We start from the raw sequence: 24749 nt of genomic DNA on the forward strand, positions 1-24749 counted from the left end.
CACTGCAGCATTTATTTTCTAAAGAGCTGAATGTTATTTGCAACCATCTGTTGTGTTAAAAACTACTCTAAAACCATGAAACCCCTTACGGAAGAAATTCCCGTTTGATCCGTTTTTAAATAAATAAAATGCTTGCATCATTGCATGCTGTGACATCAGAATCACAAAATGAGTGTGATTAAAAGACAATTAGTTTGAAAGAGCGATACTGGCTGCTTTGGGGGAAAAGGTGACATCATGTGCAACGTGTTTTAGAAGTAGCCCAATAGCGCTTATTTTCAAAAGGGCTGAATGTTATTTGTGACCATTTACTGTGTTAAAAAACTAGCAGCCTCTGTCTCCCTCTTAGTTCAACATTCCGAAATCCCGATTTTTAAATAAAATGATCACATCAACTCGTGAAAGAAACCCCAGTAGATGCGTAAAAAACTAGGGGTTTGATTAAATGAAACGCTTGTGAACAGGCTGACATTACCCATTCAGAAGAAATTCCCATTTGTGCCATTTTTAAAATAAAATGCTTGCATCGCTGCATGCTGAGATATTGTCAGAATCACAAAATTAGTGTGATTAAAACACTGTTACCAACACTTTTGACTAGATGTAAATAAAAAGCATTCCAGCTTTGTTGATGCGCACTGTGAAGCAAAACGGCTTCCACCCCTCCACGCAAAAACAAAGATTTGCTCTTAAGAACACCTATGTCTGCATAACTGAATGTGGAGGCATGCCAAAGCGATAAAATAGTTTAATTAAAAACCCTATGGTTTGTTTAAATTAAAACCCAGTTAAAAACACATAAACTCATATAACCTCTCTGACGCCCTGTGTGTTTCCACACGTGAACTCGCATACCCCGAGCACACCTGAACGTGCATGCGCACATGCATGAAACCGGTCAAACAGGTTGTCAATCTGGTGTTGTGCCAAAAAGTGATTGTCTGCCAAAAACTGATTTCCGGTATTTGCCAAAAATTGATTGCTCGTATTTAAACTGCTATAACTTGTTGGGCTATAATATATGAAACATATGTCAAATGCATCCCTTATGGATGACATAAAGTCATCTTGAACCACAAACAACATTCGTGTAACAAGGTAGAAGGCGCAATCAGTTTTTGGCAGTGACTTTTATATAACCTTTATTTATGCACTTAAAAAAATCTCATTAATATGAAAAATGTCTTTTGTAAGAGTAAGTTGGCCAAGAGGACAGCAGAAATAGCAGCAAATATTACAATAGTTCTGTAAAAATATTTTAAGTGGGGATAAAGGACCGGATTGGTTATAATGTAAGTACAATAACACAGAGTTGTAAAGATACTTTAAAAACGGATAATTTTTTAATTCTCTATATAACCCCTTTGTAAACCCTGTTCACTGAAGTCTATTTACGAACATACGTAAAGATATTACACATGAAAAATACACAGAAACTTTGGAAATCAGTTTTTGGCAGACAATCACTTTTTGGCACAACACCGGTTTGGTTGGCCGCCATATTGAACTAGTGCCATCGTATTACTACTCATATGTGTGACTAATCGCATCCGGTGGGAAAAAAAATTATGTTTTCTCCCTTAGAGGGAGGGGGGTCTGTGGAGGGAGAAGAATAAAAACAGAGGGGCCAGCACACACTTTTCTATGCACAGACAAGATGGAACCTTTCACTCTGCAACCCTGCGTTCCTCTGTACTTGGACGGGGAAGAGATCTGCTCTCCCGACGCCACAAGCATGGGAGGCAGCGGCGACTGGTCCTCATCGGTGATCAGTGACACCCCCATCACTGTCTACAGTAACAGATGCGATGCGGCCGATGCTCCGCGGAGAGAAGAGAAAAATAAGAGCTTCCTGTTTTTGCCACTGCCACTATGTAAATAAACGCCACACACGTCATCGCCGCCGTGACATTCATCTTTATTTTTAATGAAATTCACACAGTTGGATGTATTAGTTTGACTTCATACACATTTTTTCAATAAAATGAAAATTGTGAGTCATTAAACAATCCAAGATATTTTTATTTGTTCATGCTGGAAGCAGGTGTTGCAAGTATTTTCAATTTCTCTTCTTAAATGAAATATTTTTTCACTGTTTCCACTTAAAGTTGTGGAACAATGAAATCGGCCAGTGGTCTCTGCAAGGCAGAGTCAGCAGATGTGAGCCAGCAGTTCATCATGAGAGGAGAGGCAATGCTATAGTCATTGGCATTGCCGCTACAAAAGAAAGGGAGGGGAAAATTTCATTTATGTTTACATAATAAAATATGGTAAATACCATAAACAACAACAAAAAACGATATGTACCTAGTAACATTGATTTCCTGGTTTTTAATCTTTAGTTTTGTAGTCGCAACTTGTTGTACCTCCTCATAAACTGCTGACTTTAGAGCTGGAAAAAGAACGTGAGAACAAACAAACATTGAATATCCACACAACAAGCTCTTTTTACAGAAAGCACCACCTTTGGGTGCAAACTTTTGTAATAATAATATGATGCAAGCAAATGCTGCACACACTTCACAAGTAATGGTATACAACATTTGAAAAAAAAAAGAACTTTTCACTCACCTAAAAGTCCATCAGTGTTGTTGGCTGAAGGATGCTGTCTTAAAACTGGCCAAAGAAATTTAATGCTGCTCTTCTTATGAACTAAAATAACCAGGCGCATGTCTCCTGCTGCAATGTCTATTTCATTGTTGCGCATAATCATTGTTACACTGGAAAAATATATAAATATTTGACATACATATATGTATATGTACATATATGGACAGGATCTGGTCACTGCTGGAAGGTGATTTTACACTATAATGATCAAGGCTACTCAATACTACAATACTCTCAGCATTGTGTACAGATGTGTGCCCGTATTCACATGTGGTTAAATGAGACTTGAAACCTTAACGACATATATATATATATATATATATGTATATATATATATATATATATATATATATATATATATATATATATATATATATATGTATGTATATGTATATATATATGTATATGTATATATATATGTATATGTATATGTATATGTATATGTATATATATATATATGCATATATATATACATATATATATATATATATATATACATATATATATATATATGTATGTATATATATATATATATATATATATATACATATATATATATATGTATATATATATATATGTATGTATATATATATATGTATATATATATGCATATATATATATATACATATACATATACATATACATATATATATACATATACATATATATATACATATATATATACATATACATATATATATACATATATATATATATATATGTGTCGTTAAGGTTTCAAGTCTCATTTAACCACATGTGAATACGGGCACACATCTGTACACAATGCTGAGAGTATTGTAGTATTGAGTAGCCTTGATCATTATAGTGTAAAATCACCTTCCAGCAGTGACCAGATCCTGTCCAGTGTGATGTGTTTCTGTCTGTCCATCTCGTACAGTGACCCCTTTGGTGTCAATCTCGAAATGCTGGTTAGTTTTGAAGTGCATGAAAATTCTCTTGAAACCTCCATTTGCAACTGAATCAAGCTCACCATTCACAAACAGCTCTAGCACAAAAGAGAAGTGCAACTCAAAACCACACCACAAGTTGGAGGATTGTTATAACAATGGAGATGAGGTAGAACCAATAATGAAATTTTATTTCACAGGAAATACAAAAACAAGAGTTCATTAGCTCAGCGAAACTGAAGACTACTGACCCCTGCTGGGATGATGAAGAAGTTTAAGGCTGAGAGCACCACTGACATCAAAGCACAGCGGAACAGTCTGATTCTCAGCTTTTAACAAAAACCTGTGGAGAAGAGGAGCTAGAGATACATAGATACAGAGTTAGAATGGAGATATAAATTTGACTTTTCTCTTAGCCAAAAATCAAGCACTTGCATACTCGTTTTCAGTTTCAATAACATGTACAATCTTGAAGGTTTTTGAAAGAGGGATTTGTTATTACATATAAAATATAGAGCCTGACTTATGGAGTATTTCATTCCTAAAAATGTGTTTGTTTTTTCCTAGCTATTTTTCTCATGTATTATGTGATTGTTAAAACAAAACAAAAAACAACAATGTAATTGAAAATATTTTTTTACTCTAATTTGTCAAAGAAAACAAAATAAATGAATTAAATAAGAGTTTTGAGCCTGGCACATTAGATGTTATTGTAGGTTCAAATTTCTGTTAAAGTGGGTAATGCCTAATGTGGATGTTTAAAAATTTCAGAAAATTATTATTAAAAATAATTATATATATATATATATATATATATATATATATATATATATATTTAACTCCAACTATATGTATTTAATACAGTACCATAATTTGGTTGCAGAGGATTGCCATGAGGTGAATAATGATGTATGAATATATCAAGGAAAGTTTCTGTAAACAGATTCACACAATGCTAGTTACATACATTAATATTGCAAAGCCAAAAGAAAAAAAGTTAAAGTTTATTGTATGGCTGTGGAATATATTTGTGTAATAAACATCAACATTTTCTGATGCATTACAGCAAAACACTCAACAGATATGTTAAGTTTTAACTGTTACCCAACCTACGATGTAAATGTAGATAATTCAATTATTAGAATGACTGAAGAGGCTTATCCAGTTCCTTATTAGTTGAACACTGGTTGGTGTTACATATATAGAAATAGAAAATAACAGCTGTGAACTACAGTACACTACAAAAAAAGACATTTACCTCTTAAAGTAGGTCGTTTTTTGTGGGATCGAGATCCAGTGGGCGAGGCTGAATGTTAGAATTAAATACATTAATTTCTTTAAAAAATTACCATTTTAAATTTAGAAAATCTTTAAAGAAACAACTCTAAAATATAGCATATAATACTCTTTTTTCCAGCAAAAAACTGAAGCAGAGACACATCCACACAATTTCATAAACCTGATTTCAATGGAAAACCAAATAGTATTATGAAAACAGGTGAGGTAGAAGAACAATTAATAAGCAATTTTTCAGTTATGTAATTTAAACTTATCCACCTTCACTACATCTGTTCCTGGCAGCTTCACTGTTACACGTCTTTACCTCTCATTTATACAAATGTATTCTGTTGTTTACTGAATTTTCTCCAGAGCATACCTCCACTGCTCTGGGTTCTCTTCCTCCTTTCCCTATTGTCACTACATACTACTTTTGAATTCATATGATTTTTTTTTCATGTTACTTTGGAATATTCTGGGGTTTTTTTAGTCTAAGCATTTGATATTTTAGCGGTGTAATAAATTTAAGTGGGAAATCTCTTAATGGTAGTGTAGTATTTGAATTACTAGGATCACTATTCCCTATTATTACTATACTCACAAAAAAACTTACTCTCTAAAATAAACCACAACAATCCTTTAAATGTTTTGTCAAATAAGGATTTATATCATCTTGCCACAAAAAAACTAAACTTACTTTTTATGCATTTTCAAATGATAGAAACATGTTTTACTCAGAAAAGCAAAGTAAAAACAAATCAAAACGAAATGTAGCAAAAACATGCAGCACAATGTTTAAGTGACACAAAATACATAATGTAAATCTGGATTAAAAAAGAAAATAAAGTCAGATAAATTTTAAATTGAAAAAAAATATGTAACTCCATACTGTCAACAGTAGATTGCACAGGTATGAGAGTTTTCTCATAAGGTTTTTTTTTTTTAAAATCACAAAAGACTGAAAAGCATATAAATCCCAAATACTCACAAAAGTAAAATCCTCTGTCTGAAAAAAAGATTAAACAAACAGCGATTAATTTACTTTGCAATTTCAAATTAGTCGTAGTAATAAAAAAAACAAAACAAAAAAAACAAACACATTAGACTAATACTAAAATTCTGCAAAAATGTTTAGCATTTCTGTGATGTATAAAAAAATGAACTGACATTTACAGTGTTTTTTTCTGGTCTTACTGGCCACATTCATGTAGTACTTTATCTGCTTCCCACTATAGAATCAAACTGTAGAATTACCAGTGTTAACTCCTATCTCCACGAATTCATCATACTGCTGCACTGAAATATTGTGAGACACACACACACACACACACACACACACACACACACACACACACACACACACACTACCAGCTCCATTAAAAAAAAATTTTTCAATTCATTAAGTTACTTTCCTAGCTGTACTTGCTCATTTCAGTGTAGCTTTAGTTCAAAGGTTTATTTGTACTTCAGTTAGTTTAATATTCAGTATAAATCTTTTCAGTAGTTACATCAGAATATAGTATGCAGCATGTGTCATATCATACCTCCATCAACAAATTGTAACATATCTATAATTTCTCCTGTAAGAAGAACAGCAAAAAGATCACGTGAAAGCAAGAAATAAGCATCACATTTACATTTATAGTCAAATCAATTTAATTAATTAATTTAATTTAACACCAAATCACATCAACATCAGGGCACTTTGTATTGTAAGGTGAAGACACTGCAATAATTCAGAGAAAACCTGAACAATCAGATAACCAGCTATGTATATAATAATGAACTACTCAAATGGCCTAAAGGTTTCATGAATGAATCAAGTTATAAACTAAGTGCCTTCCTCTTGTAAATCCAAACAATTTTTTTGAAAAACAAATTAAAGCAGGAATTGCATATGGAGCAAACTGACGATGATGATAGAAGCTATCATTATCATTATCATTATTGTTATTATTATTATTATTATTTGAAGAAATTTGGATTAGAAAATTTAAAATAAATGAAAATTAAAAATTAAACTAATGTAGCACCAAGAAATACTTTCAACAAAGCCAGGCATAAGAGAGGGTTTGCATGGAAGGTTTGAACACAAAAAATTGTAAGGCTTACAAAACCCTACAGAAATCATGTTACATATACATGGTCACTGCTAGTACAAGTAATAATCATAGTCATAATATTATATCTGTATTTATAAATGGCATACTAAGGAGGAGTAATGCTGAAAACTACGAAACATTTTTGTAATATTTATTGAGAAGGTTCAGATACATTTATGGGAAATGTTTGAAATTTAACTGATGAGTCAGATAATGAAAATGTGTTTAATCCTATTTGAATTAATTAATCATTAAGTATTAACTGTAGGGTATTGCTGTTTAATGCTATACCATCAAATTGTATAATATATTCAGTAGTACAAGATGGTAGCTATGTATTCATTTTTTCCCATTGCCTTAAAAAATGTACTTAAAACTAAGGGTTCTCATATTATACTAAACTACATTTTTAGGGAAATAAAATGTCTTAATATTTAAAGTAGAAAACACCATATTAAAAAGTAGAGGTTGAAAATGTGCATGTAGGTACAGTATGTAAGAGTCAGTTGTTAAACTGTTGTATTCTGTCAAAATGAATACTTAACTATGGTAATGTGGGGTTTTTTTTGACATTTTTATCTCTATAAAAAGAAAAATGCATTTTATTTAATTCTATCCTAACAGAGTACCTGGATCAAGTGAGGAGAACCAGTGCTCAAAGGCTCTCTCAGCAGCAGTTGTTGCTGAAAAGAAAAAAAAAGAATTAATTGATGTGGAAAAAAACATGCCAGTATTTCAATCAAATGTAAAACAATTTTACAAATGTGCACTAACCTAAATACCAAACCTGAATAAATATTGATCATTTACATATATTTTTTTTAACGTAGCTTTTTAACTGTTAACTTTTTAACTATTCTGATCATTTTCTCTTATTAGAAAAACCTTCCTGTGCACAAAATGTCTAAAAGTACACGTATAATCGCTTTTACTCACTCAAACCTTAACAGCAGCCTGACATTATTGTTAGCTTACAGAACAATCCTGAATATTTCTGCTCTCAGCTAATATCACATTAGATAACCCTTGAGATGGTCAAAAGTGCTTAGACTGACAAAAAAAACTTAATAATTTAAGTGCAATAAAATTATGCTTTTATAATTATAAAAAATTGAATAATCAGAATAACTTGACTTCTTGCTACTGGTGGACTTGGTCTGTAGCTTGCCTCTTGTGCAGCTAAAAAGTTGAAGGAAAAGAGGCTGGCTGACAAAGTTGAAGTGAGATGGCTCATAAACAAATGGGCATCTTCTTTAATAGGCCACGGTACTGTATCTGAGATAGCAGCTGCTCTGTATCTAATGCAATTGCTCAGAGTGGTCGTAATAATTTCTGACATCCAAATTTGTGTCATCAAAGTGTAGTCACCCTCACTGTTTCTTTATCTTGATGTAGTAAAGCTGTCCCTGTGCAGTATGGACTCATTTTATACAGGAAAATGTTTATAGTTTTCTGAGACTATAAGGAGAAATTTTTTTTGTTTGTGTGTGTTAATGTGTCACACATAATATAGACAAAAAAAATGTCATTGTGTTTACGCTTGTGGATCATATTATACACATTTGTAACACTTTGAGACATATTTCTGTGCATAAACAAAAATATGAAATATAGAAAAAAAAAGTCTTAAACAGTTAAAGTGTTTTTGTTAAATCTCTAGAATTAAAGCTAAAACTTTCGGTGGTGTACAGAGTCCTAAATACCAAAAAAGCAAACTCATGCTATATTTAATGTCATTTTGGTGTAGAGTTTTTTTAAGTATTTAATTTTTTCAGTGAGAAATGTAAATATCTGCATTTAGGAAGAGAAAATAATGAAATAATAATGAAAATAATTTTTAACAATTAAAAGAAAACGTCATGATGAATACTACTCGTTTTGCATTGTCTTTGTTTGTGCTGCTCACCAACATTATCGCTCCTGTGACGAGTAGAAGTACCACGGTGTCTTGAAATGGACTGACGTCCAGGGGGCTTCCCTCTCTGTGGTGCTTCACTTTCCTTGGGTTTATGAAGCACATGTATGGTCTCTCCCAGAGGCTTTGTGACAACCATAGATGTGAGCGGCGTCACAAAGCTGTACTTCAGTGAGAGACTCAAAGCCTCCTTCTTCACTTGCTCTTTCTCAGGTCCAGATAACTGGAGCCTGTGTCATAAAGCATTAAGTAAATATAATGATTGATTTAGTAGTAATATATGATAAAGTAATTTACACATATTTATGTATCTTTAATTCTTCCATGTCCCCAGGTATTCCCTGGCAATTTAAAAATACAGTTTGAGTCCCAACTTTGGAAAATTAAAGAACATTTTAGTGGAATCTAATATGGACATAGAAACATGGGAAAAAATAGATAAACTCATTGTTATGTAAACATCCTGCCTTCTTTTTATGAGAACATATTTGTGGGAGAGTTGACTTTAGAGCCAAGATGCCGAATTTTAACTGTATTCTGCTGCTGTAGTAAACATAATTTCCTGTCTTTGTTGTAGCTTTAGATTTTTAACTTGTTTTGTAAATTGCAGCTTAGTTGTTGAGACCGTGGGATGCCATCTATGTCATGAATAAGTACACAACTTCGAAAGCAGATTCAAAACTCTATAGTGGACAAATTGTTTCTTGCCAGGGAAAACATTTTAAAATGGTCGCTGAGTTCTTCAAACATGATCAATCTTGGATGGAAAGAAAGGAAACTACAACTATCCTTCTCTTTGCCCATAAATTCATGCTACATTGTAACTATTAATGTTACTTTTGACCAAACAAACTTTTGCCTTTTGGACTGCAAGTCACATCAAATGATCTAAAGACGTTACCTTGGGTTTCAGGGAAATATATGATGGGCCTTATCCAATATCCCACATTAGTTATGCACTCAACAGTTAATGAAGAGAAAAATTTGTGTTGCTGCCCTTTAAAAAGTAGCTGATTAGGAAATAACACAAGAAGAAAGATGTCACAACTGGGACATCAGCCGTGTGATGTGTGGAAACGGAGGACTCGAATGCAGCACTTACTTGAGATGCAGGGTGATTTATTTACAGAAAACAGAACACAAAGTGGGGATGGCAAAACAGAACTAAGGATAAACTAAACTGGGGAAAACTAAACTATAGAACGGCAAACCTGAAACACGAGAGGAGGACTGCAGGGAGAGCACATAGAGGAGTCACGGAGAGGTTAATGCAGAGTACGCAGGGTAACACAGAGGATGAATACAGACGACGCGACAAGGAACACAGGCAGGCACACACTATGGCTGTGTCCCAATTAAGAGACTGCACGTTTGAAGTACGCATTTTAAGTGTGGTTACGTCACCGCCACGCGACGACGGCTGTCCCAATTCTCCAAATGCGCCGTCGATTTCCCCAAATATCAAGCGTGGTCCGGTGCACGCTTCGTGGTCCCATATATCCCACAATTCATAGCGCGGCGGTGGGTGTGGATAATTTTGCCGCAAAATACGGCAGAAGGGAGCGGCCGAAGAGGTTGTTTTTTTTTTTCCCAAACTTTATTGAACTTATAAAGCGAACAGTCAGTCATTCCAGTTCAGTTTGTACAGTAGACATACAAGGCAAATAGGAGTAACAATATACAGTACAATGAAATAAGAAGGATAAATAAATAAAGGATAAAAAAAGAAAAAAGGGGGGAATGTGACAGACTTCATAACAACTTTTTATTTGAAAGTTGTGACAGCTCATTCGTTAAACATTTCTGAATGAATTTCAATCAATGATAAACCTTTTTTATTGGAGGTTAATTTAGTCAGTCATATATCCACAAACACAACAAGCTGAAAGTCAGTGATATATGTGTGTGTATATATATGTATATATATATATATATATATATATATATATATATATCTCATAATAATCTGACAATACTATAATATTGGCCATATTATATTTACATTGCCACAGTGAGATGACTTTAGTCTCATGAACAACATTAACTAATTGTTACTTACTAACTAATCTTAAATGACTGTTCAGCACAGAAATGAAGCCCAACAATCATGTTTTACAGTCCCGTGGTCTCAGCCTCAGATACTCAACTAATCAAAGTGATGTCATGACAAAAATGAATGACTAACAAAACATTTTTCTCCTTCATTTCTGTCAAACAAAGCTGTATGTAACGTTTCTCGTTAGGTTAGTATCATGGTTGCTAGGCAACCTGAACAGCGCAACAAAGCGTATACCGTCCCATTTCACAAGCCTCTCACTTCCGCACTTCTCGTACTTATAGTACGCACCGTACGTAGTAGTGCGTAGTGCGCGTACTTCAAGCGTGCAGTCTCTTAATTGGGACACAGCCTATAAATACACAGAGGGACACTGGGAAATCACACACAGGTGGGAGACACAGCTGGACCTGATTAACCTGACGAGACAGGGGAACACTAACACCAGGGACCAACAGAGGGAGCACAAACCCAGAAACCCAGTATCCAAAACACAAACCATCCCAAAACAGCCCACAAATAATAATAATAATAACATCAATAAATACACTAAACACAAAATCACTGAGTCACGGACTCAGGACCATGACAAAAGATGGCATATATGGTACTTACTCTTTGTCCAGAAGCTGTTTAACTGTGAGGTAGGCCCAAACTCTCTGGATAAGGTCATCAGACACACTTCCACCAGATTCCACAATGCCATTTGGGTCAGAAAATACTAACCTTCTATTACTCTGTCATAATTAAAATATATTGTAATGTCAGTATGCAGGGAAAAAAAAACTTTCACAAGATTACAGCTGATAAATATCTTAGATCAAACATTACCGAAATAGCCACAACTTGAGGTGTGAAGGTTTCAGTGTCATTGTCTGTGATCTGTCCGGCCACCACAATCTCAGAACCATTATAATACTGACTGAAGTTAGTCTGGGTTAGATTGGTCCCACCCACATAGATCATTGTCACATCTGTCAGCAAAGGAGTTGCCACCTCTTCATAGAAACCCTGTTTACATACAGTGTGGACATGATGCAAATCATGCTAATTTCTTCCTAAATCTGTAGTGATTTCAAATCATGTGGTTGGAAGAATACAAAATACCTTCAGCTGTAAATCAGCATCTGAGTCTACATAAATCCGTCGTGCCACACCATTATTTTGCAGCGACATTTTCTTAAGGAACTCAAAATCAACATCAAAACCAAAACCCAGACAGTAAACTGGGAATTTGCCTGCAACAGCCTCTCTTACATTTGACTGTATTTTCTCCAGATTTGTCACCCCTGAAAATACATAAGACACAGTCAGTTCAGCTCAAAAACAATGGAATCCCACACTTGATAAAACAAAAAGCTAAAACGGAAAATATTGAATAGCTGATCTGTGCTCATTAATCTCCCTGCATTCTTGAGTGTTGTGCTGCAAATGTATTCTTTACATCACGCATACTGTCCAAACTCCATGTTGTCATCATCACTCCAGCCTTGCCTGCCTTCTACAAGTGCTAAAGCTCTCAGTGCTCTTCTATCAGCCTGCCTTTCAGACTCATTTGTAGTACCTCCTCATTTGTACCTAGTTGGAGATCCTACATCTACCTCTGCATCTAGACTCTGAGAAGTCCTGTCCTACCGTTACTGGACTCCACTCTGCCATGTTGATTGGTCAAAGTCTTATTGCCAAATCTCAAACTGTTCTTCATTAAACCATGTTCAGGTCTTTCAAATGATCTCTCCTTATTGAAATCACAATAAAATCATTGACTAAAATCATTAAGTCCAGAAGTATTTGTGCACATTTTTGTACAGGTGTCATTTGTTATAACCTTTGGTTGGCTGTCCATCTGTGAGGAGTATAAGGATTGATGCTGAACCTTCTCTGTCATGCCTGTTCAGCATATTTGCTCCTTGCAGCAGTGCTTGATTGATGTCTGTGTCTGATAGTCAACAACAAAGTTTCAGTACTATAATTCTTCTGTTAACTGTTTGATATTAAAAGATATATACTGATTTCTGCAACTCCTCACATCCTCCAGCTTGAATGTTGCGTGCAAAGTTTTTGGCGCTTTCCACGTTTTTACTGTTGCTCTGAACAAGTTCCAATTTCCAGGGAAAAATGTTGCCATCAAAAGTGATCAAACCAAAATGGTCATCTTCTGCCAGGTCATTCAAAATATGGATTAACGCGATCCTAGTCTGGGCAAAAACAGCATTTACACATTACAGACTTTTATAGAAGATTTAAAAAAGACATTAAAAGAAATAGTGTTTTCGTAAATGATAGACATAGCAGACCCTTTAAACCATTTACCTGCTCTATTTTTCTGCCTTGCATTGAGCCACTTTTGTCAATAACAAAGACGACATTTTTGGAAATTCGGGGAAGATTGGATGGAGCAAAGTGATGAACAAAGTACCCAGCAGATTTCTAAAGAGCAGGAAAAAAGATTGCTTTAGTCAAATTTTTATTTAATAGCCAGACAAAGGATATGGTACTGATTTGCAAAACCTTTTCTGGCCCATGCAGTTTTATGTTGTGTGTAAATTGCTAATTGATCAGGGTTTACCTTGATGTCTCCCAATCCATTGTTCCTGTTGACATCATAAACAATAACCAGATCTCCATTCATACCCTGCTCTCCACAGTTGTCACACGTTGTCTGTTGAGCCACTGTTGGATAGAAATACACCCATGCCTAGAAACAGAAAGAATTGCATTCTTTAGACTCTTCATCGAGTGAGAGGTCAGTGATTTTAATTTCTGTCAAAACACTGTCCTGTACTTCTCATTGCTTTGGCTTGATAAATCTAAAAGGTGCATATACAAGTCATTGTTACCAAAAGGTTTGGACACTGTAGATTAGAAATAAAGAGAAAATGCAATGATTTTTAAACAATTTAAACTCCCCATTGAAAAAAAAACAACAACTCAGGATCCGAGTTTTTTGTCTGAGGTTCAATAAAAGTCTTGTAATGCGTTTAATGCATAAAATATTAAAAGAAAATCAGAATTCATTATTATGAGTAAAAGTGGGGAATTGCTCAACATTCTGACATATATAGCACAGGAAGACTTCAATAGTTCAAGACTAACATGACCAAAAACAACAATGCAAATACTGTAGGATTCGATTACATTATGTCACTTAATACCAGAGATATGATACAGCACACAGGGACAGTTGAAATCAGTATTTAACAGATGTGATCATTGAGCATTCGGTTGGTACTGCATTAACAAAATTTGTAGTTGTAATCACTATCTTCTTCTATCTCTCATTCACACACATGCATTCTGTCATGGTTCTTGTTTCTACCGACGTTCATTCCTCTTCTCTCTAGAGCATACCTCCACCTTTCCTCACTACAAATCTGTCACTTCAGCGACACACATCACTGTTTCTCATGCAGTCCCACAGTTCTACTTGGCAATCTATCATACGTCATGTGAATCAACTGGCTTTTTACTCTTTATCCTCTTCGTAGCTGCCCTAACTTCCTCCTTCATAATCCTCTGCACTTCATGATTCACTGTCATTCCTCCATCTGTACTCCTTTCTGTCTTATTTTCTTCAGTTCCTCAAATTATTTATTCAATTTTTCAACAAACTCTCTTCATTTGTTAATACATTACCATTACGTATTACGCTAACCTGCTGCACATTCTCTCCAGTTTGATCTCTCAATCTCAAAGTCCTTTTCTCCTTTCTTAGTGTCCAGCCTCACATACAACCCACTAAGAGCCTTTTCCTTTGCCACATCTCTTTGCTGTATGCATAGATTTTTTTCTAGGCTTCCTCTTATTGCTGTGACTCTTAGTGTTTATAAAACTGACATTTGTGTTATAACTGTACCTGTTTATTAACATGTGTTTTGGTGATGGCATTAGCGAGGGCTTTGGTGCTCAGGCCTCCTTTCACATCGATGAAATTGATGCCGGCTTCCTCGTGAATGTACACATCCACCTGGGAACAGGTATAATAAAATAAAACAGAAGATCTGATCATGTGTGGTCTTATCTCAGCATTGTTTTCCTAAACAATCACTGAACAGATACCAAGATGGAAGTCACCTTGAAGTCTCTGACAGGCTGCATGGGTCGAGCATGAATTTGCAGCTCATACTTGCCATGTGTGCGTTTCATCAGTTCCTCATATGTGAGTTCAAAAGTGACCTTTTTGTGAGCAGCCACAGTTACAGAGGTCTTAAATTCCTCCAGAGTCCTCCCTACAGAACTGTAGCAGAAACAATAATTATTTCATATAAATGCATTTAAAAATCAGTTATTCCTGAAGAACAAACTTGATTTTTGAGTAAACTGACTAAAAAGCAAGGATTAAAGTGATATTTGGCATGTGGGGGGACCCCTAAGATCAGGTAGTATGCAGTGTAGTGTGGGGAAAAGAATTACTTTGTAATAAGTCACATACTAATCCCTTTTGTGAGCTTTTTTTTTTTTTTTTTTCTTTGTGTAAAGAGTGTGCTCAGCTAACCTGCGCTACTATTCCAGTTTTCACTGCTCTTTGTGGATTTGGACAACTGCATTCAAAAGTGTACAAACTTATGTAAGCTATAGTGTCACGGTCCCCGTGTCTCTCTGGCTGGCCCACGCTGGCTACAGGTTTTGTTGTTGTTTGTTTTTGTTTTCTTTGTCTCTCCTCCTCCTCTCTGCCTGGGTGGAGCTCGTTACGGGCTCTCGCTCTTGGCCCACGCACCCGTGTGATGGTGTCCACCTGCTGCTGATCTGGCTGATTTCCCCAGCTGCTATTTAAGGCAGTGGCACAGAGCAGCTCACCGCTGGAACGCTGAACCTCCTGAGTTCGTGCTCGCGGCATATTCAAAGAAGAATCTCTTACATGTATTTTGTTGTGGAACTAACCGTGCACTTCTTGTCTGTAGATATCCCTGTTCTGGACCGAATCACCGGACCTGTCCAAGTGGGGCAGTGTGTGGAGTGTTGGAGCGAATGCGGCTGAAGAGGAAGCGTGTGTGTGGATTCCCCCCCCCCCGTCTCTCCCTGGAGCCCTGGACCCCCTCCCAACTCACTGTACATTTATTTTGCACTAAGGTGATCCGTATTGTAAATAAATCCCCTTTTGTTTCCTTGAAAAGAACTGTCTGCGCATGAGTCCGTTCAGTAGCCATGACATATAGCCTGTGGCTAATTTAGTAGACTTAAATTGTTTTGTACACTCCTTCAGAAAAACAGAATTCAGCGAATCATGAATTGGTTCAATATCTGATTTAAAATATCTACAATAAATGAGGATATGACATGTAAGATTTAACTTTTTAATCTAACCTACTGAGCTGTGCAACCTGGGATGTCATTGTTTCACTTTAATCCCTGCTAAAAGGTTTTTTCCTCCTCACACAGTTAAACAAAATTAATTTTAGAGAACTGAAGATACAGAAAAAGACATTAAAAAAAATGTTAGTGAGAATTTTTTCACATAAACCTGTAAGTTAATTAATGAATTTAAATACCTGACAAGCCCAGCACTTTCACCACGGGACACAGCTTCAGTGTACTGCTGCTGAGCTTGCTCCTTAGCTTTCACAACACCATCATAAACTTGGCCATCGATAAACCTGAAGAGGACCAAGAAAGCCCTTGTGTACACACTACTAAATATCAGGCAATTTGTTCTTCAGTGTAGAATTTACAAATGTCTCGGGATGGTTACAGATCACTTTAACTTCACATACATTTGGAATTTACTGATGAAGGCATTCTTGGGAATCCGAACATGGAATTCAATTTCCTTTGACTCGTCCATACGATTGGCCACACGGCTTGTGATGACAGTGGTGGCATAACGACTGGTCACTGTGGAGTTGATGTGAAAGCTGTAGACGTCCCAGTCATCCTGAGAAAAAACGACAGGGTTAACCGATCTCATTGGCTGGTTTCAGTGGAATTTTATTGGTCTCCCTGCAAAAACCCTAAAATTAGTTTTCATCTAGTGTTCAGGGCACACACTCAAAAGAGGATGACACTCACTTACATTTATACTTTTACTTTTTATGCATCAGAATGGGAGTTGTTAGAAATATCCAACACGTTTCCATAGTTCAAACAACTAAACAAGCCAAATTTACCTTAACCAATCAACACCCTCATCAAATAACAAGCTCAAACAATTAAAATGAGATCTGTGATTGTGGATGCACAGAAAGGATAAGGTAGACATACAAACACATACAGTTAGAATTCTTTCACTTCATGGGACATTACATGATGTTATATCGCTTAGCAGAACACTTCATCTTACCCCAATCCTTCTTTTTGTCTCCAAAGTAATGCGCAACTGCCAGTGTTAATGTGTCAGCTGACTTGTACACACACACAGCACATGAACAAAATGAAATAATCCTGAGGATTGTCACATGAACCTTCAACCCACAGAGTTTGTTGTTGAACTGACAGAAAGATGCTGAGACACAAAATATTCAATCGCACACCTCAGATATCTCATTATTTGTGAAATATTAATTGCAGAGGTACAAAAAAGTTTGTTTTCTTTAGCTTTTGGCTTTTAAACTATTTATTTAACCGTGCATATTTAATTTTAAATGTATGGCCGTTTATGTATTTTGACCCTACCTTGTTTAGCAGTGTGGAAGTCAAAGCCAGCTGCAGCCCAATGAGGGTGAGCTGCACCACAGTTCTCCCCATGATGCCTCCTAGCAGAGCACAAACACAGCTGAAACTGTCTTTTTAAGTCAAACATGGACAACATTATTGTGTACATATATTTTTTTTAAAGGGCAAACTTCACTTTCTCTCCCTCCTCTTTCACCTTCCACCCACACAAAATACTCCCCCAAAGCAGTAATTTACCAGAAATCCGGCAGTTTCTGTAAACTTTAATGTTGACATTGAGGGTCAAACCAGTGCACATCACAAGGACTTTGTCACCACAAGAATCTTTTCTGTGATAGGTAATACTGTTTTGGTCAATTTAAATGAAAGAGACAAATTGACAAAAATGTATATACTTCAAGTATTTCTAACTTTTTAAAGCAGAAAAAAATCTTTCAAGGTGAGGAAAGTGCTGAGAAAACCCAAGACAGTGATAGCAAATTTAGAAGTCACATGACAGTTAGTCCAGAATTACATTGATTTGTGTATGTATTTACTTATTTTTCCAGAGTGGATTTCATATGATTGGATTTGTAATATTCTGACTTTCAAACCAGCAAGTCCTTTTTAAAAAATAAAATACTGACAAGACTGACCAGCCTGTGCACTGCCTGAATTGATTACAGGAAGGCGTATGACTCAATGCCCCACATATGGATCCTGGAATGCCTAGAACTGAGGGGATTGAACTACCAGAAGGCAACATTGCAGACAAAGAGGACAGCTACAAGTACCTGGGCATCCCACAGGCAAATGGAAACAATAAAGACACTGCTAGGCAAGCAGCAACCACCAATTACCTGCAGAGGGTCAGACAAGTCCTGAGGAGTCAAGAACCAGATCCAGGCTATCAACACCTACGCCCTGCCCGTGATCAGGTACCCGGCTGGGATAGTAAGCTGGCCAAAGCAGGAGATAGAAGCCACTGACATAAAGACAAGAAAGCTCCTGACCATGCATGGAGGGTTTCAACCCAAGTCCAGCACCCTGAGGCTGTACGCTAAGCAGAAGGAAGGAGGCCAAGGACTGGTGAGTGTCAGCACCACAGTCCAGGATGAGACAATGTACATCCACGAAAACCCTAATAACGATTAGAGGGCTTGTTGACTCCTTCTTGATGTGCGTAAAACGAGGCCGTTTTCTTTTAGGGTTTCTGTTTTTCTGTCTATTGAGCGTTTCTGCTAATGCTCCCCTGTTGTAAAAGAGACCCTAAAAGAAGAAAACTCTTTCCCACACAATACCTCTTCCGAGGGTGTTTTAATAAAATTATTTAGGCCTGATTTCTGAATACGGGCGCGGCACTTTTTTCACTAAGGGTTATTTTTACACATACGAGGTGACCAGCCAGTAGGTTACAAGCAGATACAAACTTCTTCTTTTCATTACAAGCGCTGGTGTAGCTTGCCTCCACCCCGCACTATATAAATGCAATCCGTTACTAGTCGGATAATCTTAAAGGTTTTTATGTTATTGCGTCTGTAATAAGATTAAAATAAGAAAGCAAAATTAAACCGCTGTTGGAAAAAATAAATAGCTCTTTACCGAGAAAATGGTTATCACGATCATTGTCATAATACTGGAACATTTGAACAGAATTCAAACTATGAGTTTGTCTGTGGAAAAACTAACTGCCGCGATCATTCTGTCTCTTGTGAGTACAAGAAAATAATTATTATAATATTATGTGTTAAATTTGTTTAGATCAGAGGAATAAGGAAGGATTTGTCTGTGTGTTTCATTTTGGCTTAGCTGTAGGCCTGAGAGTGTGTAATTGTTTAGAGGGAAAGGAATTTATTGACACTGGAGGTCTGCTGTCATAACAGGAGACAGGAAGCTACAGTTGGGGTTGCTGATGCTGATGCTTGTACCTTTAATAAAAACAAATTAATTGTTATAAACTTAGAAGTAGGTTTGCAGGAGACTCTCCACCTTATCTGTAAATGTAAGACAACAAGAGGCCAATGGCCCAGTGGATGCAGAGTGGCGGCCTCAGTGTTTGTAATATGTTAACTCTGTTTTCTATGTTGTCTAAAGTAATTTGAGGAGATTACTTTTATGACCGGCAGGAAGTCACATACACAGAGACACACACACTGCTTTGACTGTTACGACGCACACACACCTACATGCACACTCAGTCACGTGCACTCACATAGACATATGGGTACGCGCACACACAGGCACTCACGTGCTCGTGCATAAACACACAAACACAGAGTTTGCAACACACCATGGGGGTTTTATGATGGGGTGACTTCTATAAAGCTGACTGTAACAAACAAAGGAGTGAAGATCTGCAGAGGGACACCGGCCTGGCACGTCTTCCAATCTATCATCACTAAATTCTAAAGTTTCATTCACAGCCAGACAAGAAGCTTCAGTTCTTCTTTTGTTTTTGTCGCCACACATTCAGCTAATTTGCATACTCTCTCCTCTCAGAAGAAGTTGTCTTGACAAGAGAAATGCATCGTCGGGTCTGCCGTGATATGTTTACAATAAGACTTATGGTCCCGAACCTCTGCGCACAGTGTCTGCAAATCGGGGCTTTCATCTATACGCAGGACTGTAAGCTTTCATCTGTGAGGCGTGAGCGGTGTTTGTTTTTAACATAGTTCACAGTGGAGAATAGCTGCTGACATAATGTGGATCTGAAGATCCATAATTGGGTTGAAAGTCTCGATAAATGCTGGCGTGTCGGCAGGTACACCGGCTTCCGCGAGTGTGACGCTTATTTTGAGCGATGAAAAAAATAATAAGATATAATTTTATTTTTATATTTCAATATCACAATAATCTTCCAATTTAGAATTACAAGTTAAAAAATAGAGAACTAAACACAAATAAAATACACTTCAGCTAAATACTTCTAATTTATTTCCCCAAACCACCCGGAGCCGCAGTATAAGGACAAAAGAGCCAGTCACTCCACCCCGCCGGCCTCCCTTCTCTGCCCACCCTTTGGAAGTTATCCAGTTACCTACATAAGCAGCTCTGTTCCAGCTCAGTCAGTGAAATCTGTCCGTGGATATTGGTGTGTGCAGAATGTGAGTGGAAAGAAGAGCAGTCAGCAGCAGGAAGTATTTTATCTGTAACTCTGTTTTTATGTCAAACGTCTCTGAAAGTGTTTAAAGTGAAATATCTGGTCTCATTATCATTAAAAATAATGTTATTATTTTACCAGATGATGTTATTGTCTAAATGTTTATTATTATTATTTATTAATTATTATATTTTGCTGTCAGCTTGGAGGAACCTTGTGTTTCTTTCATCAGTCTCTGCATTTCTGACGAGAAGCTTCTTCAGCAGAAAAGCAGAATGAAAAACACTGATTTACTCCACCAGAACTAGTTCTTATCACAAAATTATTACAACGCTTGATTCCTCTGCACACTTCATTCACAACACAACACAACACAACACACTGCTCCTCTGCAGCTTGAGGTGACTGAGGTATTTTTAACTGCGAGGAGTCAGATTCAATATGATTCTGCAGGTCATGTATATATTGCAGGTAGTCAGAGCCCAGAAATGAACATCAAACTAAACAGTTCGATGTTTAGTGACACATGAGGTCAGGCTGTAGATTTTCCTTCTTCTAGCTGTACTGACTGACCTTTGACCTCATGTGTTGATGACTCTTCACCTCCGTCTCCTCTCACAGGGAGAAGATGATCTGCAGGATCCTGCTGCTCATCATCCTCACCTCATGTGTCTCTGGTTAGTTTACAGCTTCACTTTATGAACTCCAAATAAAGCTCAACAACAGATTTGTTCCAGTTCTCAGTGTGTCTGCTCCTCTCTTTCCCTCTCTGTCTCCTCAACAGGATCATTTGTAGTCAATGTGACACAGACCTGCTATCAGGCAGAGGAGAACCACAACATCACACTGGAGTGGACGTTCACCACCAAACCTGACAGATCCTGGATCTACATTTTCATCATCTATTACCTGATAAATGCTCATAAAGATTCAGTCCTGTATCAGGTTCATGAAGGTGTTGAGGTGTCAGAATCTCAGGATGAAAAGTTTTCAGGACGAGTCCAGAGTGACAAAGACGCCCTCAGAGAAGGACGAATCAGACTTCAACTGTCCAGACTCAGGACTGATGACTCGGGTCTGTACCTGTGTGAGGTCAACACTGATTATGATTTAAGATCTGACAGATGTTGACTAAACGTCAGTGGTGAGTTGATTCAGTGAAAGTTTTATGACATGTTCAGTTCACAAACTTATTTTGGATAAGTTGAAACCTTTAAGGAAATTATAATTTTTTTATTAGTGATATTTAGTAAATGAATGTGAGAGACTCAGATGTGTTTGTGTCTCTGCAGCAGTGAGGGATTGTCCTGAACCTGAGAGAAAACCTGAGACATAAAACACAGAGAGACGAGGAAGGATCGCCCGTAAACGCATTAACAAGCTAACTGCGCTAACACGTTAACGCTGTCCAGCCCCACACACTGGGCGATCCGTCATTTTAATGAGATTATAACTGACAGCACTAATTATCATGATTATTATTATTATTTCTAAAGTTGAGTGTATTTATATAGAAGAAGGGGTTAACAAGCTTAAAGGTTGAGGTGAGCAGTAAAAAAAGGGTTAAAAACACAGTTTCACTCTCAAACTGCTCCTCTTCCTGGAGTGAAGCACAGCCTGATAACCCTCCCTCTTCTTCCTGCTCTTAAACACAGCACCTCCTCTCTGTCCACGTGTTTCCTCGTTCCCTCCCCTTCAGATCTGCACTTTGAAGATGGGTGTAACCAACATGTGGTGACGTGTAAGAGCTGACAGGCTCCATTCACTGCAGAAACATGTTGTTGAGATCAGAGCTCAGACTAGTTTCAGTTATAAGGAAGTGAAACTCACACAGTCACTGACACTGAGAGGAGAAATGGCACAGAAAGGAGTTCAGCTGGACCGAGAAACCTTCTCTTGTTCCATCTGTTTGGATCTACTGAAGGATCCGGTGACTACAACCTGTGGACACAGCTACTGCATGAACTGTATTAAAAGTTTCTGGGATGAAGAGGACAGGAAGGGAATCCACAGCTGCCCTCAGTGCAGGAAGACTTTCACACCGAGGCCTGTCCTGGAGAAAAACGTCATGTTTGCAGCTTTAGTGGAGCAGCTGAAGAAGACTGGACTCCAAGCTGCTCCAGCTGATCACTGCTATGCTGGACCTGAAGATGTGGCCTGTGATGTCTGCACTGGGAGGAAGCTGAAAGCCATCAAGTCCTGTTTAGTCTGTCTGGCCTCTTACTGTGAGAAACACCTCCAACCTCACTATGAATCTCAAGCTTTTAAAAAGCATATGCTGGTTAAAACTTCTGTGAAGCTCCAGGAGAACATCTGCTCTCGTCATGATGAGGTGATGAAGATTTTCTGTCGTACTGATCAGCAGAGTATCTGTTATCTCTGCACAATGGATGAACATAAAGGCCATGAAACAGTCCCAGCTGCAGCAGAAAGGACTGAGAAGCAGAAGGAGCTCGAGGTGAGACGACTAAACATCCAGCAGAGAATCCAGGAGCGAGAGAAAGATGTGAAGCTGCTTCAACAGGAGGTGGAGGCCATCAATGGCTCTGCTGATAAAGCAGTGGAGGACAGTGAGAAGATGTTCACTGAGCTGATCCGTCTCCTCCAGAAAAGAAGCTCTGATGTGAAGCAGCAGGTCAGATCCCAGCAGGAAACTGAAGTGAGTCGAGTCAAAGAGCTTCAGGAGAAGCTGGAGCAGGAGATCGCTGAGCTGAAGAGGAAAGACGGCGAGCTGGAGCAGCTCTCACACACAGAGGATCACAACCAGTTTCTACACAACTACCCCTCACTGTCAGCACTCAGTGAGTCTACACACTCATCCAGCATCAATATTCATCCTCTGAGCTACTTTGAGGATGTGACAGCAGCTGTGTCAGAGACCAGAGATAAACTACAGGACATTCTGAGAGAGGAATGGACAAACATCTCACTGACAGTCACTGAAGTGGATGTTTTACTGTCACCAGCAGAGCCAAAGACCAGAGCTGGATTCTTAAAATATTCACGTCAAATCACACTGGATCCAAACACAGCAAACAGACGTCTGTTATTATCTGAGGGGAACAGAAAAGTAACATTGATGAACCAACAACAGTCTTATTCTGATCATCCAGACAGATTCACTGTATGGTGTCAGGTCCTGAGTAGAGAGAGTCTGACTGGACGTTGTTACTGGGAGGTGGAGTGGAGAGGGGGAGCATTTCGTGTAGCAGTCGCATACAAGAATATCAGCAGAGCAGGGAGGGGCGATGAATGTTTATTTGGAAACAATAACAAATCTTGGGCATTACGTTGTGACACAAACAGTTGTAAATTTTGGCACAACAAAGTCCGAACTGACCTCTCAGGTCCTCCGTCCACCAGAGTAGGAGTGTACCTGGATCACAGAGCAGGTATTCTGTCTTTCTACAGCGTCTCTGAAACCATGACTCTCCTCCACAGAGTCCAGACCACATTCACTCAGCCGCTCTATGCTGGACTTTATCTTTGGTTAGTTAGAGACACTGCAGAGTTGATTAAAGTCAAATAGAGAAGACAGGTTCATGTTGATCCCTGACCATTATATATACTTGTGTAGTTTCTAAATGAGGCTTTACATTTTAGAAGCTGAGAAGTTCAGTGGTCCATTGATGTGTGAAAATAATATTGCACTGATTCAAACTGTACTTACATTTATATACCTTACATCAATATAAATCTGAATTTGTTCTTATGGCTGATAATCATGTGAGTTTAAATGATACTACTCTTCATATTCAGCATGTTTGAAATCTGTCATCAGTCTGGTTAGTGCTTTTATTCTGTAGTTGCTGTAGTGGGTTGTCAAATGCAACAATATATTGGAGCTGCAGTGATTCATCAGTTAGTCAATGATTAGAGAATTGATTGTTTTATCATTATTTTAGTCACATTTAAAGCTGGTTCCAGTTTCTGAAATGTGAAGATTGTTGATTTTCTTGATCATATATGACTGTAAACTTAATGTGTTTGAGCTTTGAACTTTTAAAATGTAACAAAAATTAAATACTTAATGTTTGACATTTAATTTTATATTTCATATGAAAAGTTTGATCACACTCGATTATTTATACATTTAAATACAGACACTAAATAACACAGGCCTGTATATTGTGGAGGATAGACATGTTTCTTTGCCCTGAGCTGTGTCTGGCAGGCAGAGCGTCTCCACAAA

At 37.3% G+C, this 24749-nt stretch overlaps 2 protein-coding genes across 3 annotated transcripts; one reads left to right on the forward strand and one right to left on the reverse strand.

Moving 5' to 3' along the window:
• Positions 1-1869: 1869 nt before the first annotated feature.
• On the reverse strand, positions 1870-17573 carry LOC113018185 (inter-alpha-trypsin inhibitor heavy chain H3-like). 2 transcript variants are annotated; one of them, XM_026161244.1, is made up of 23 exons: positions 17479-17573; positions 16581-16741; positions 16359-16463; positions 14944-15106; positions 14726-14836; positions 13439-13567; positions 13183-13299; positions 12899-13067; positions 12698-12808; positions 11977-12158; positions 11701-11880; positions 11485-11606; positions 8805-9043; positions 7528-7581; positions 6341-6376; positions 5785-5802; positions 4777-4824; positions 4386-4451; positions 3770-3877; positions 3448-3616; positions 2572-2720; positions 2308-2392; positions 1870-2217 (listed from the first exon to the last, which is right to left on the reverse strand). In XM_026161244.1, the coding sequence occupies exons 1-23, from the start codon at positions 17548-17550 to the stop codon at positions 2103-2105; spliced, it is 2709 nt and encodes a 902-aa protein (XP_026017029.1). In that variant the 5' UTR covers positions 17551-17573; the 3' UTR covers positions 1870-2102. The 2 variants fall into 2 exon arrangements, with proteins under 2 accessions (XP_026017029.1, XP_026017030.1); XM_026161245.1 differs by lacking the exon at positions 4386-4451.
• A 4571-nt stretch (positions 17574-22144) lies between these two features.
• On the forward strand, positions 22145-24535 carry LOC113018191 (tripartite motif-containing protein 16-like). The gene has a single exon (XM_026161254.1). It carries the CDS (start codon positions 22413-22415, stop codon positions 24084-24086), a length of 1674 nt encoding a protein of 557 aa, XP_026017039.1. The 5' UTR covers positions 22145-22412; the 3' UTR covers positions 24087-24535.
• Positions 24536-24749: the final 214 nt, after the last annotated feature.

Source organism: Astatotilapia calliptera, unplaced genomic scaffold (genome assembly GCF_900246225.1).
Source record: "Astatotilapia calliptera unplaced genomic scaffold, fAstCal1.2 U_scaffold_5, whole genome shotgun sequence".
NCBI classification, from domain to species: Eukaryota; Metazoa; Chordata; class Actinopteri; order Cichliformes; family Cichlidae; genus Astatotilapia; species Astatotilapia calliptera.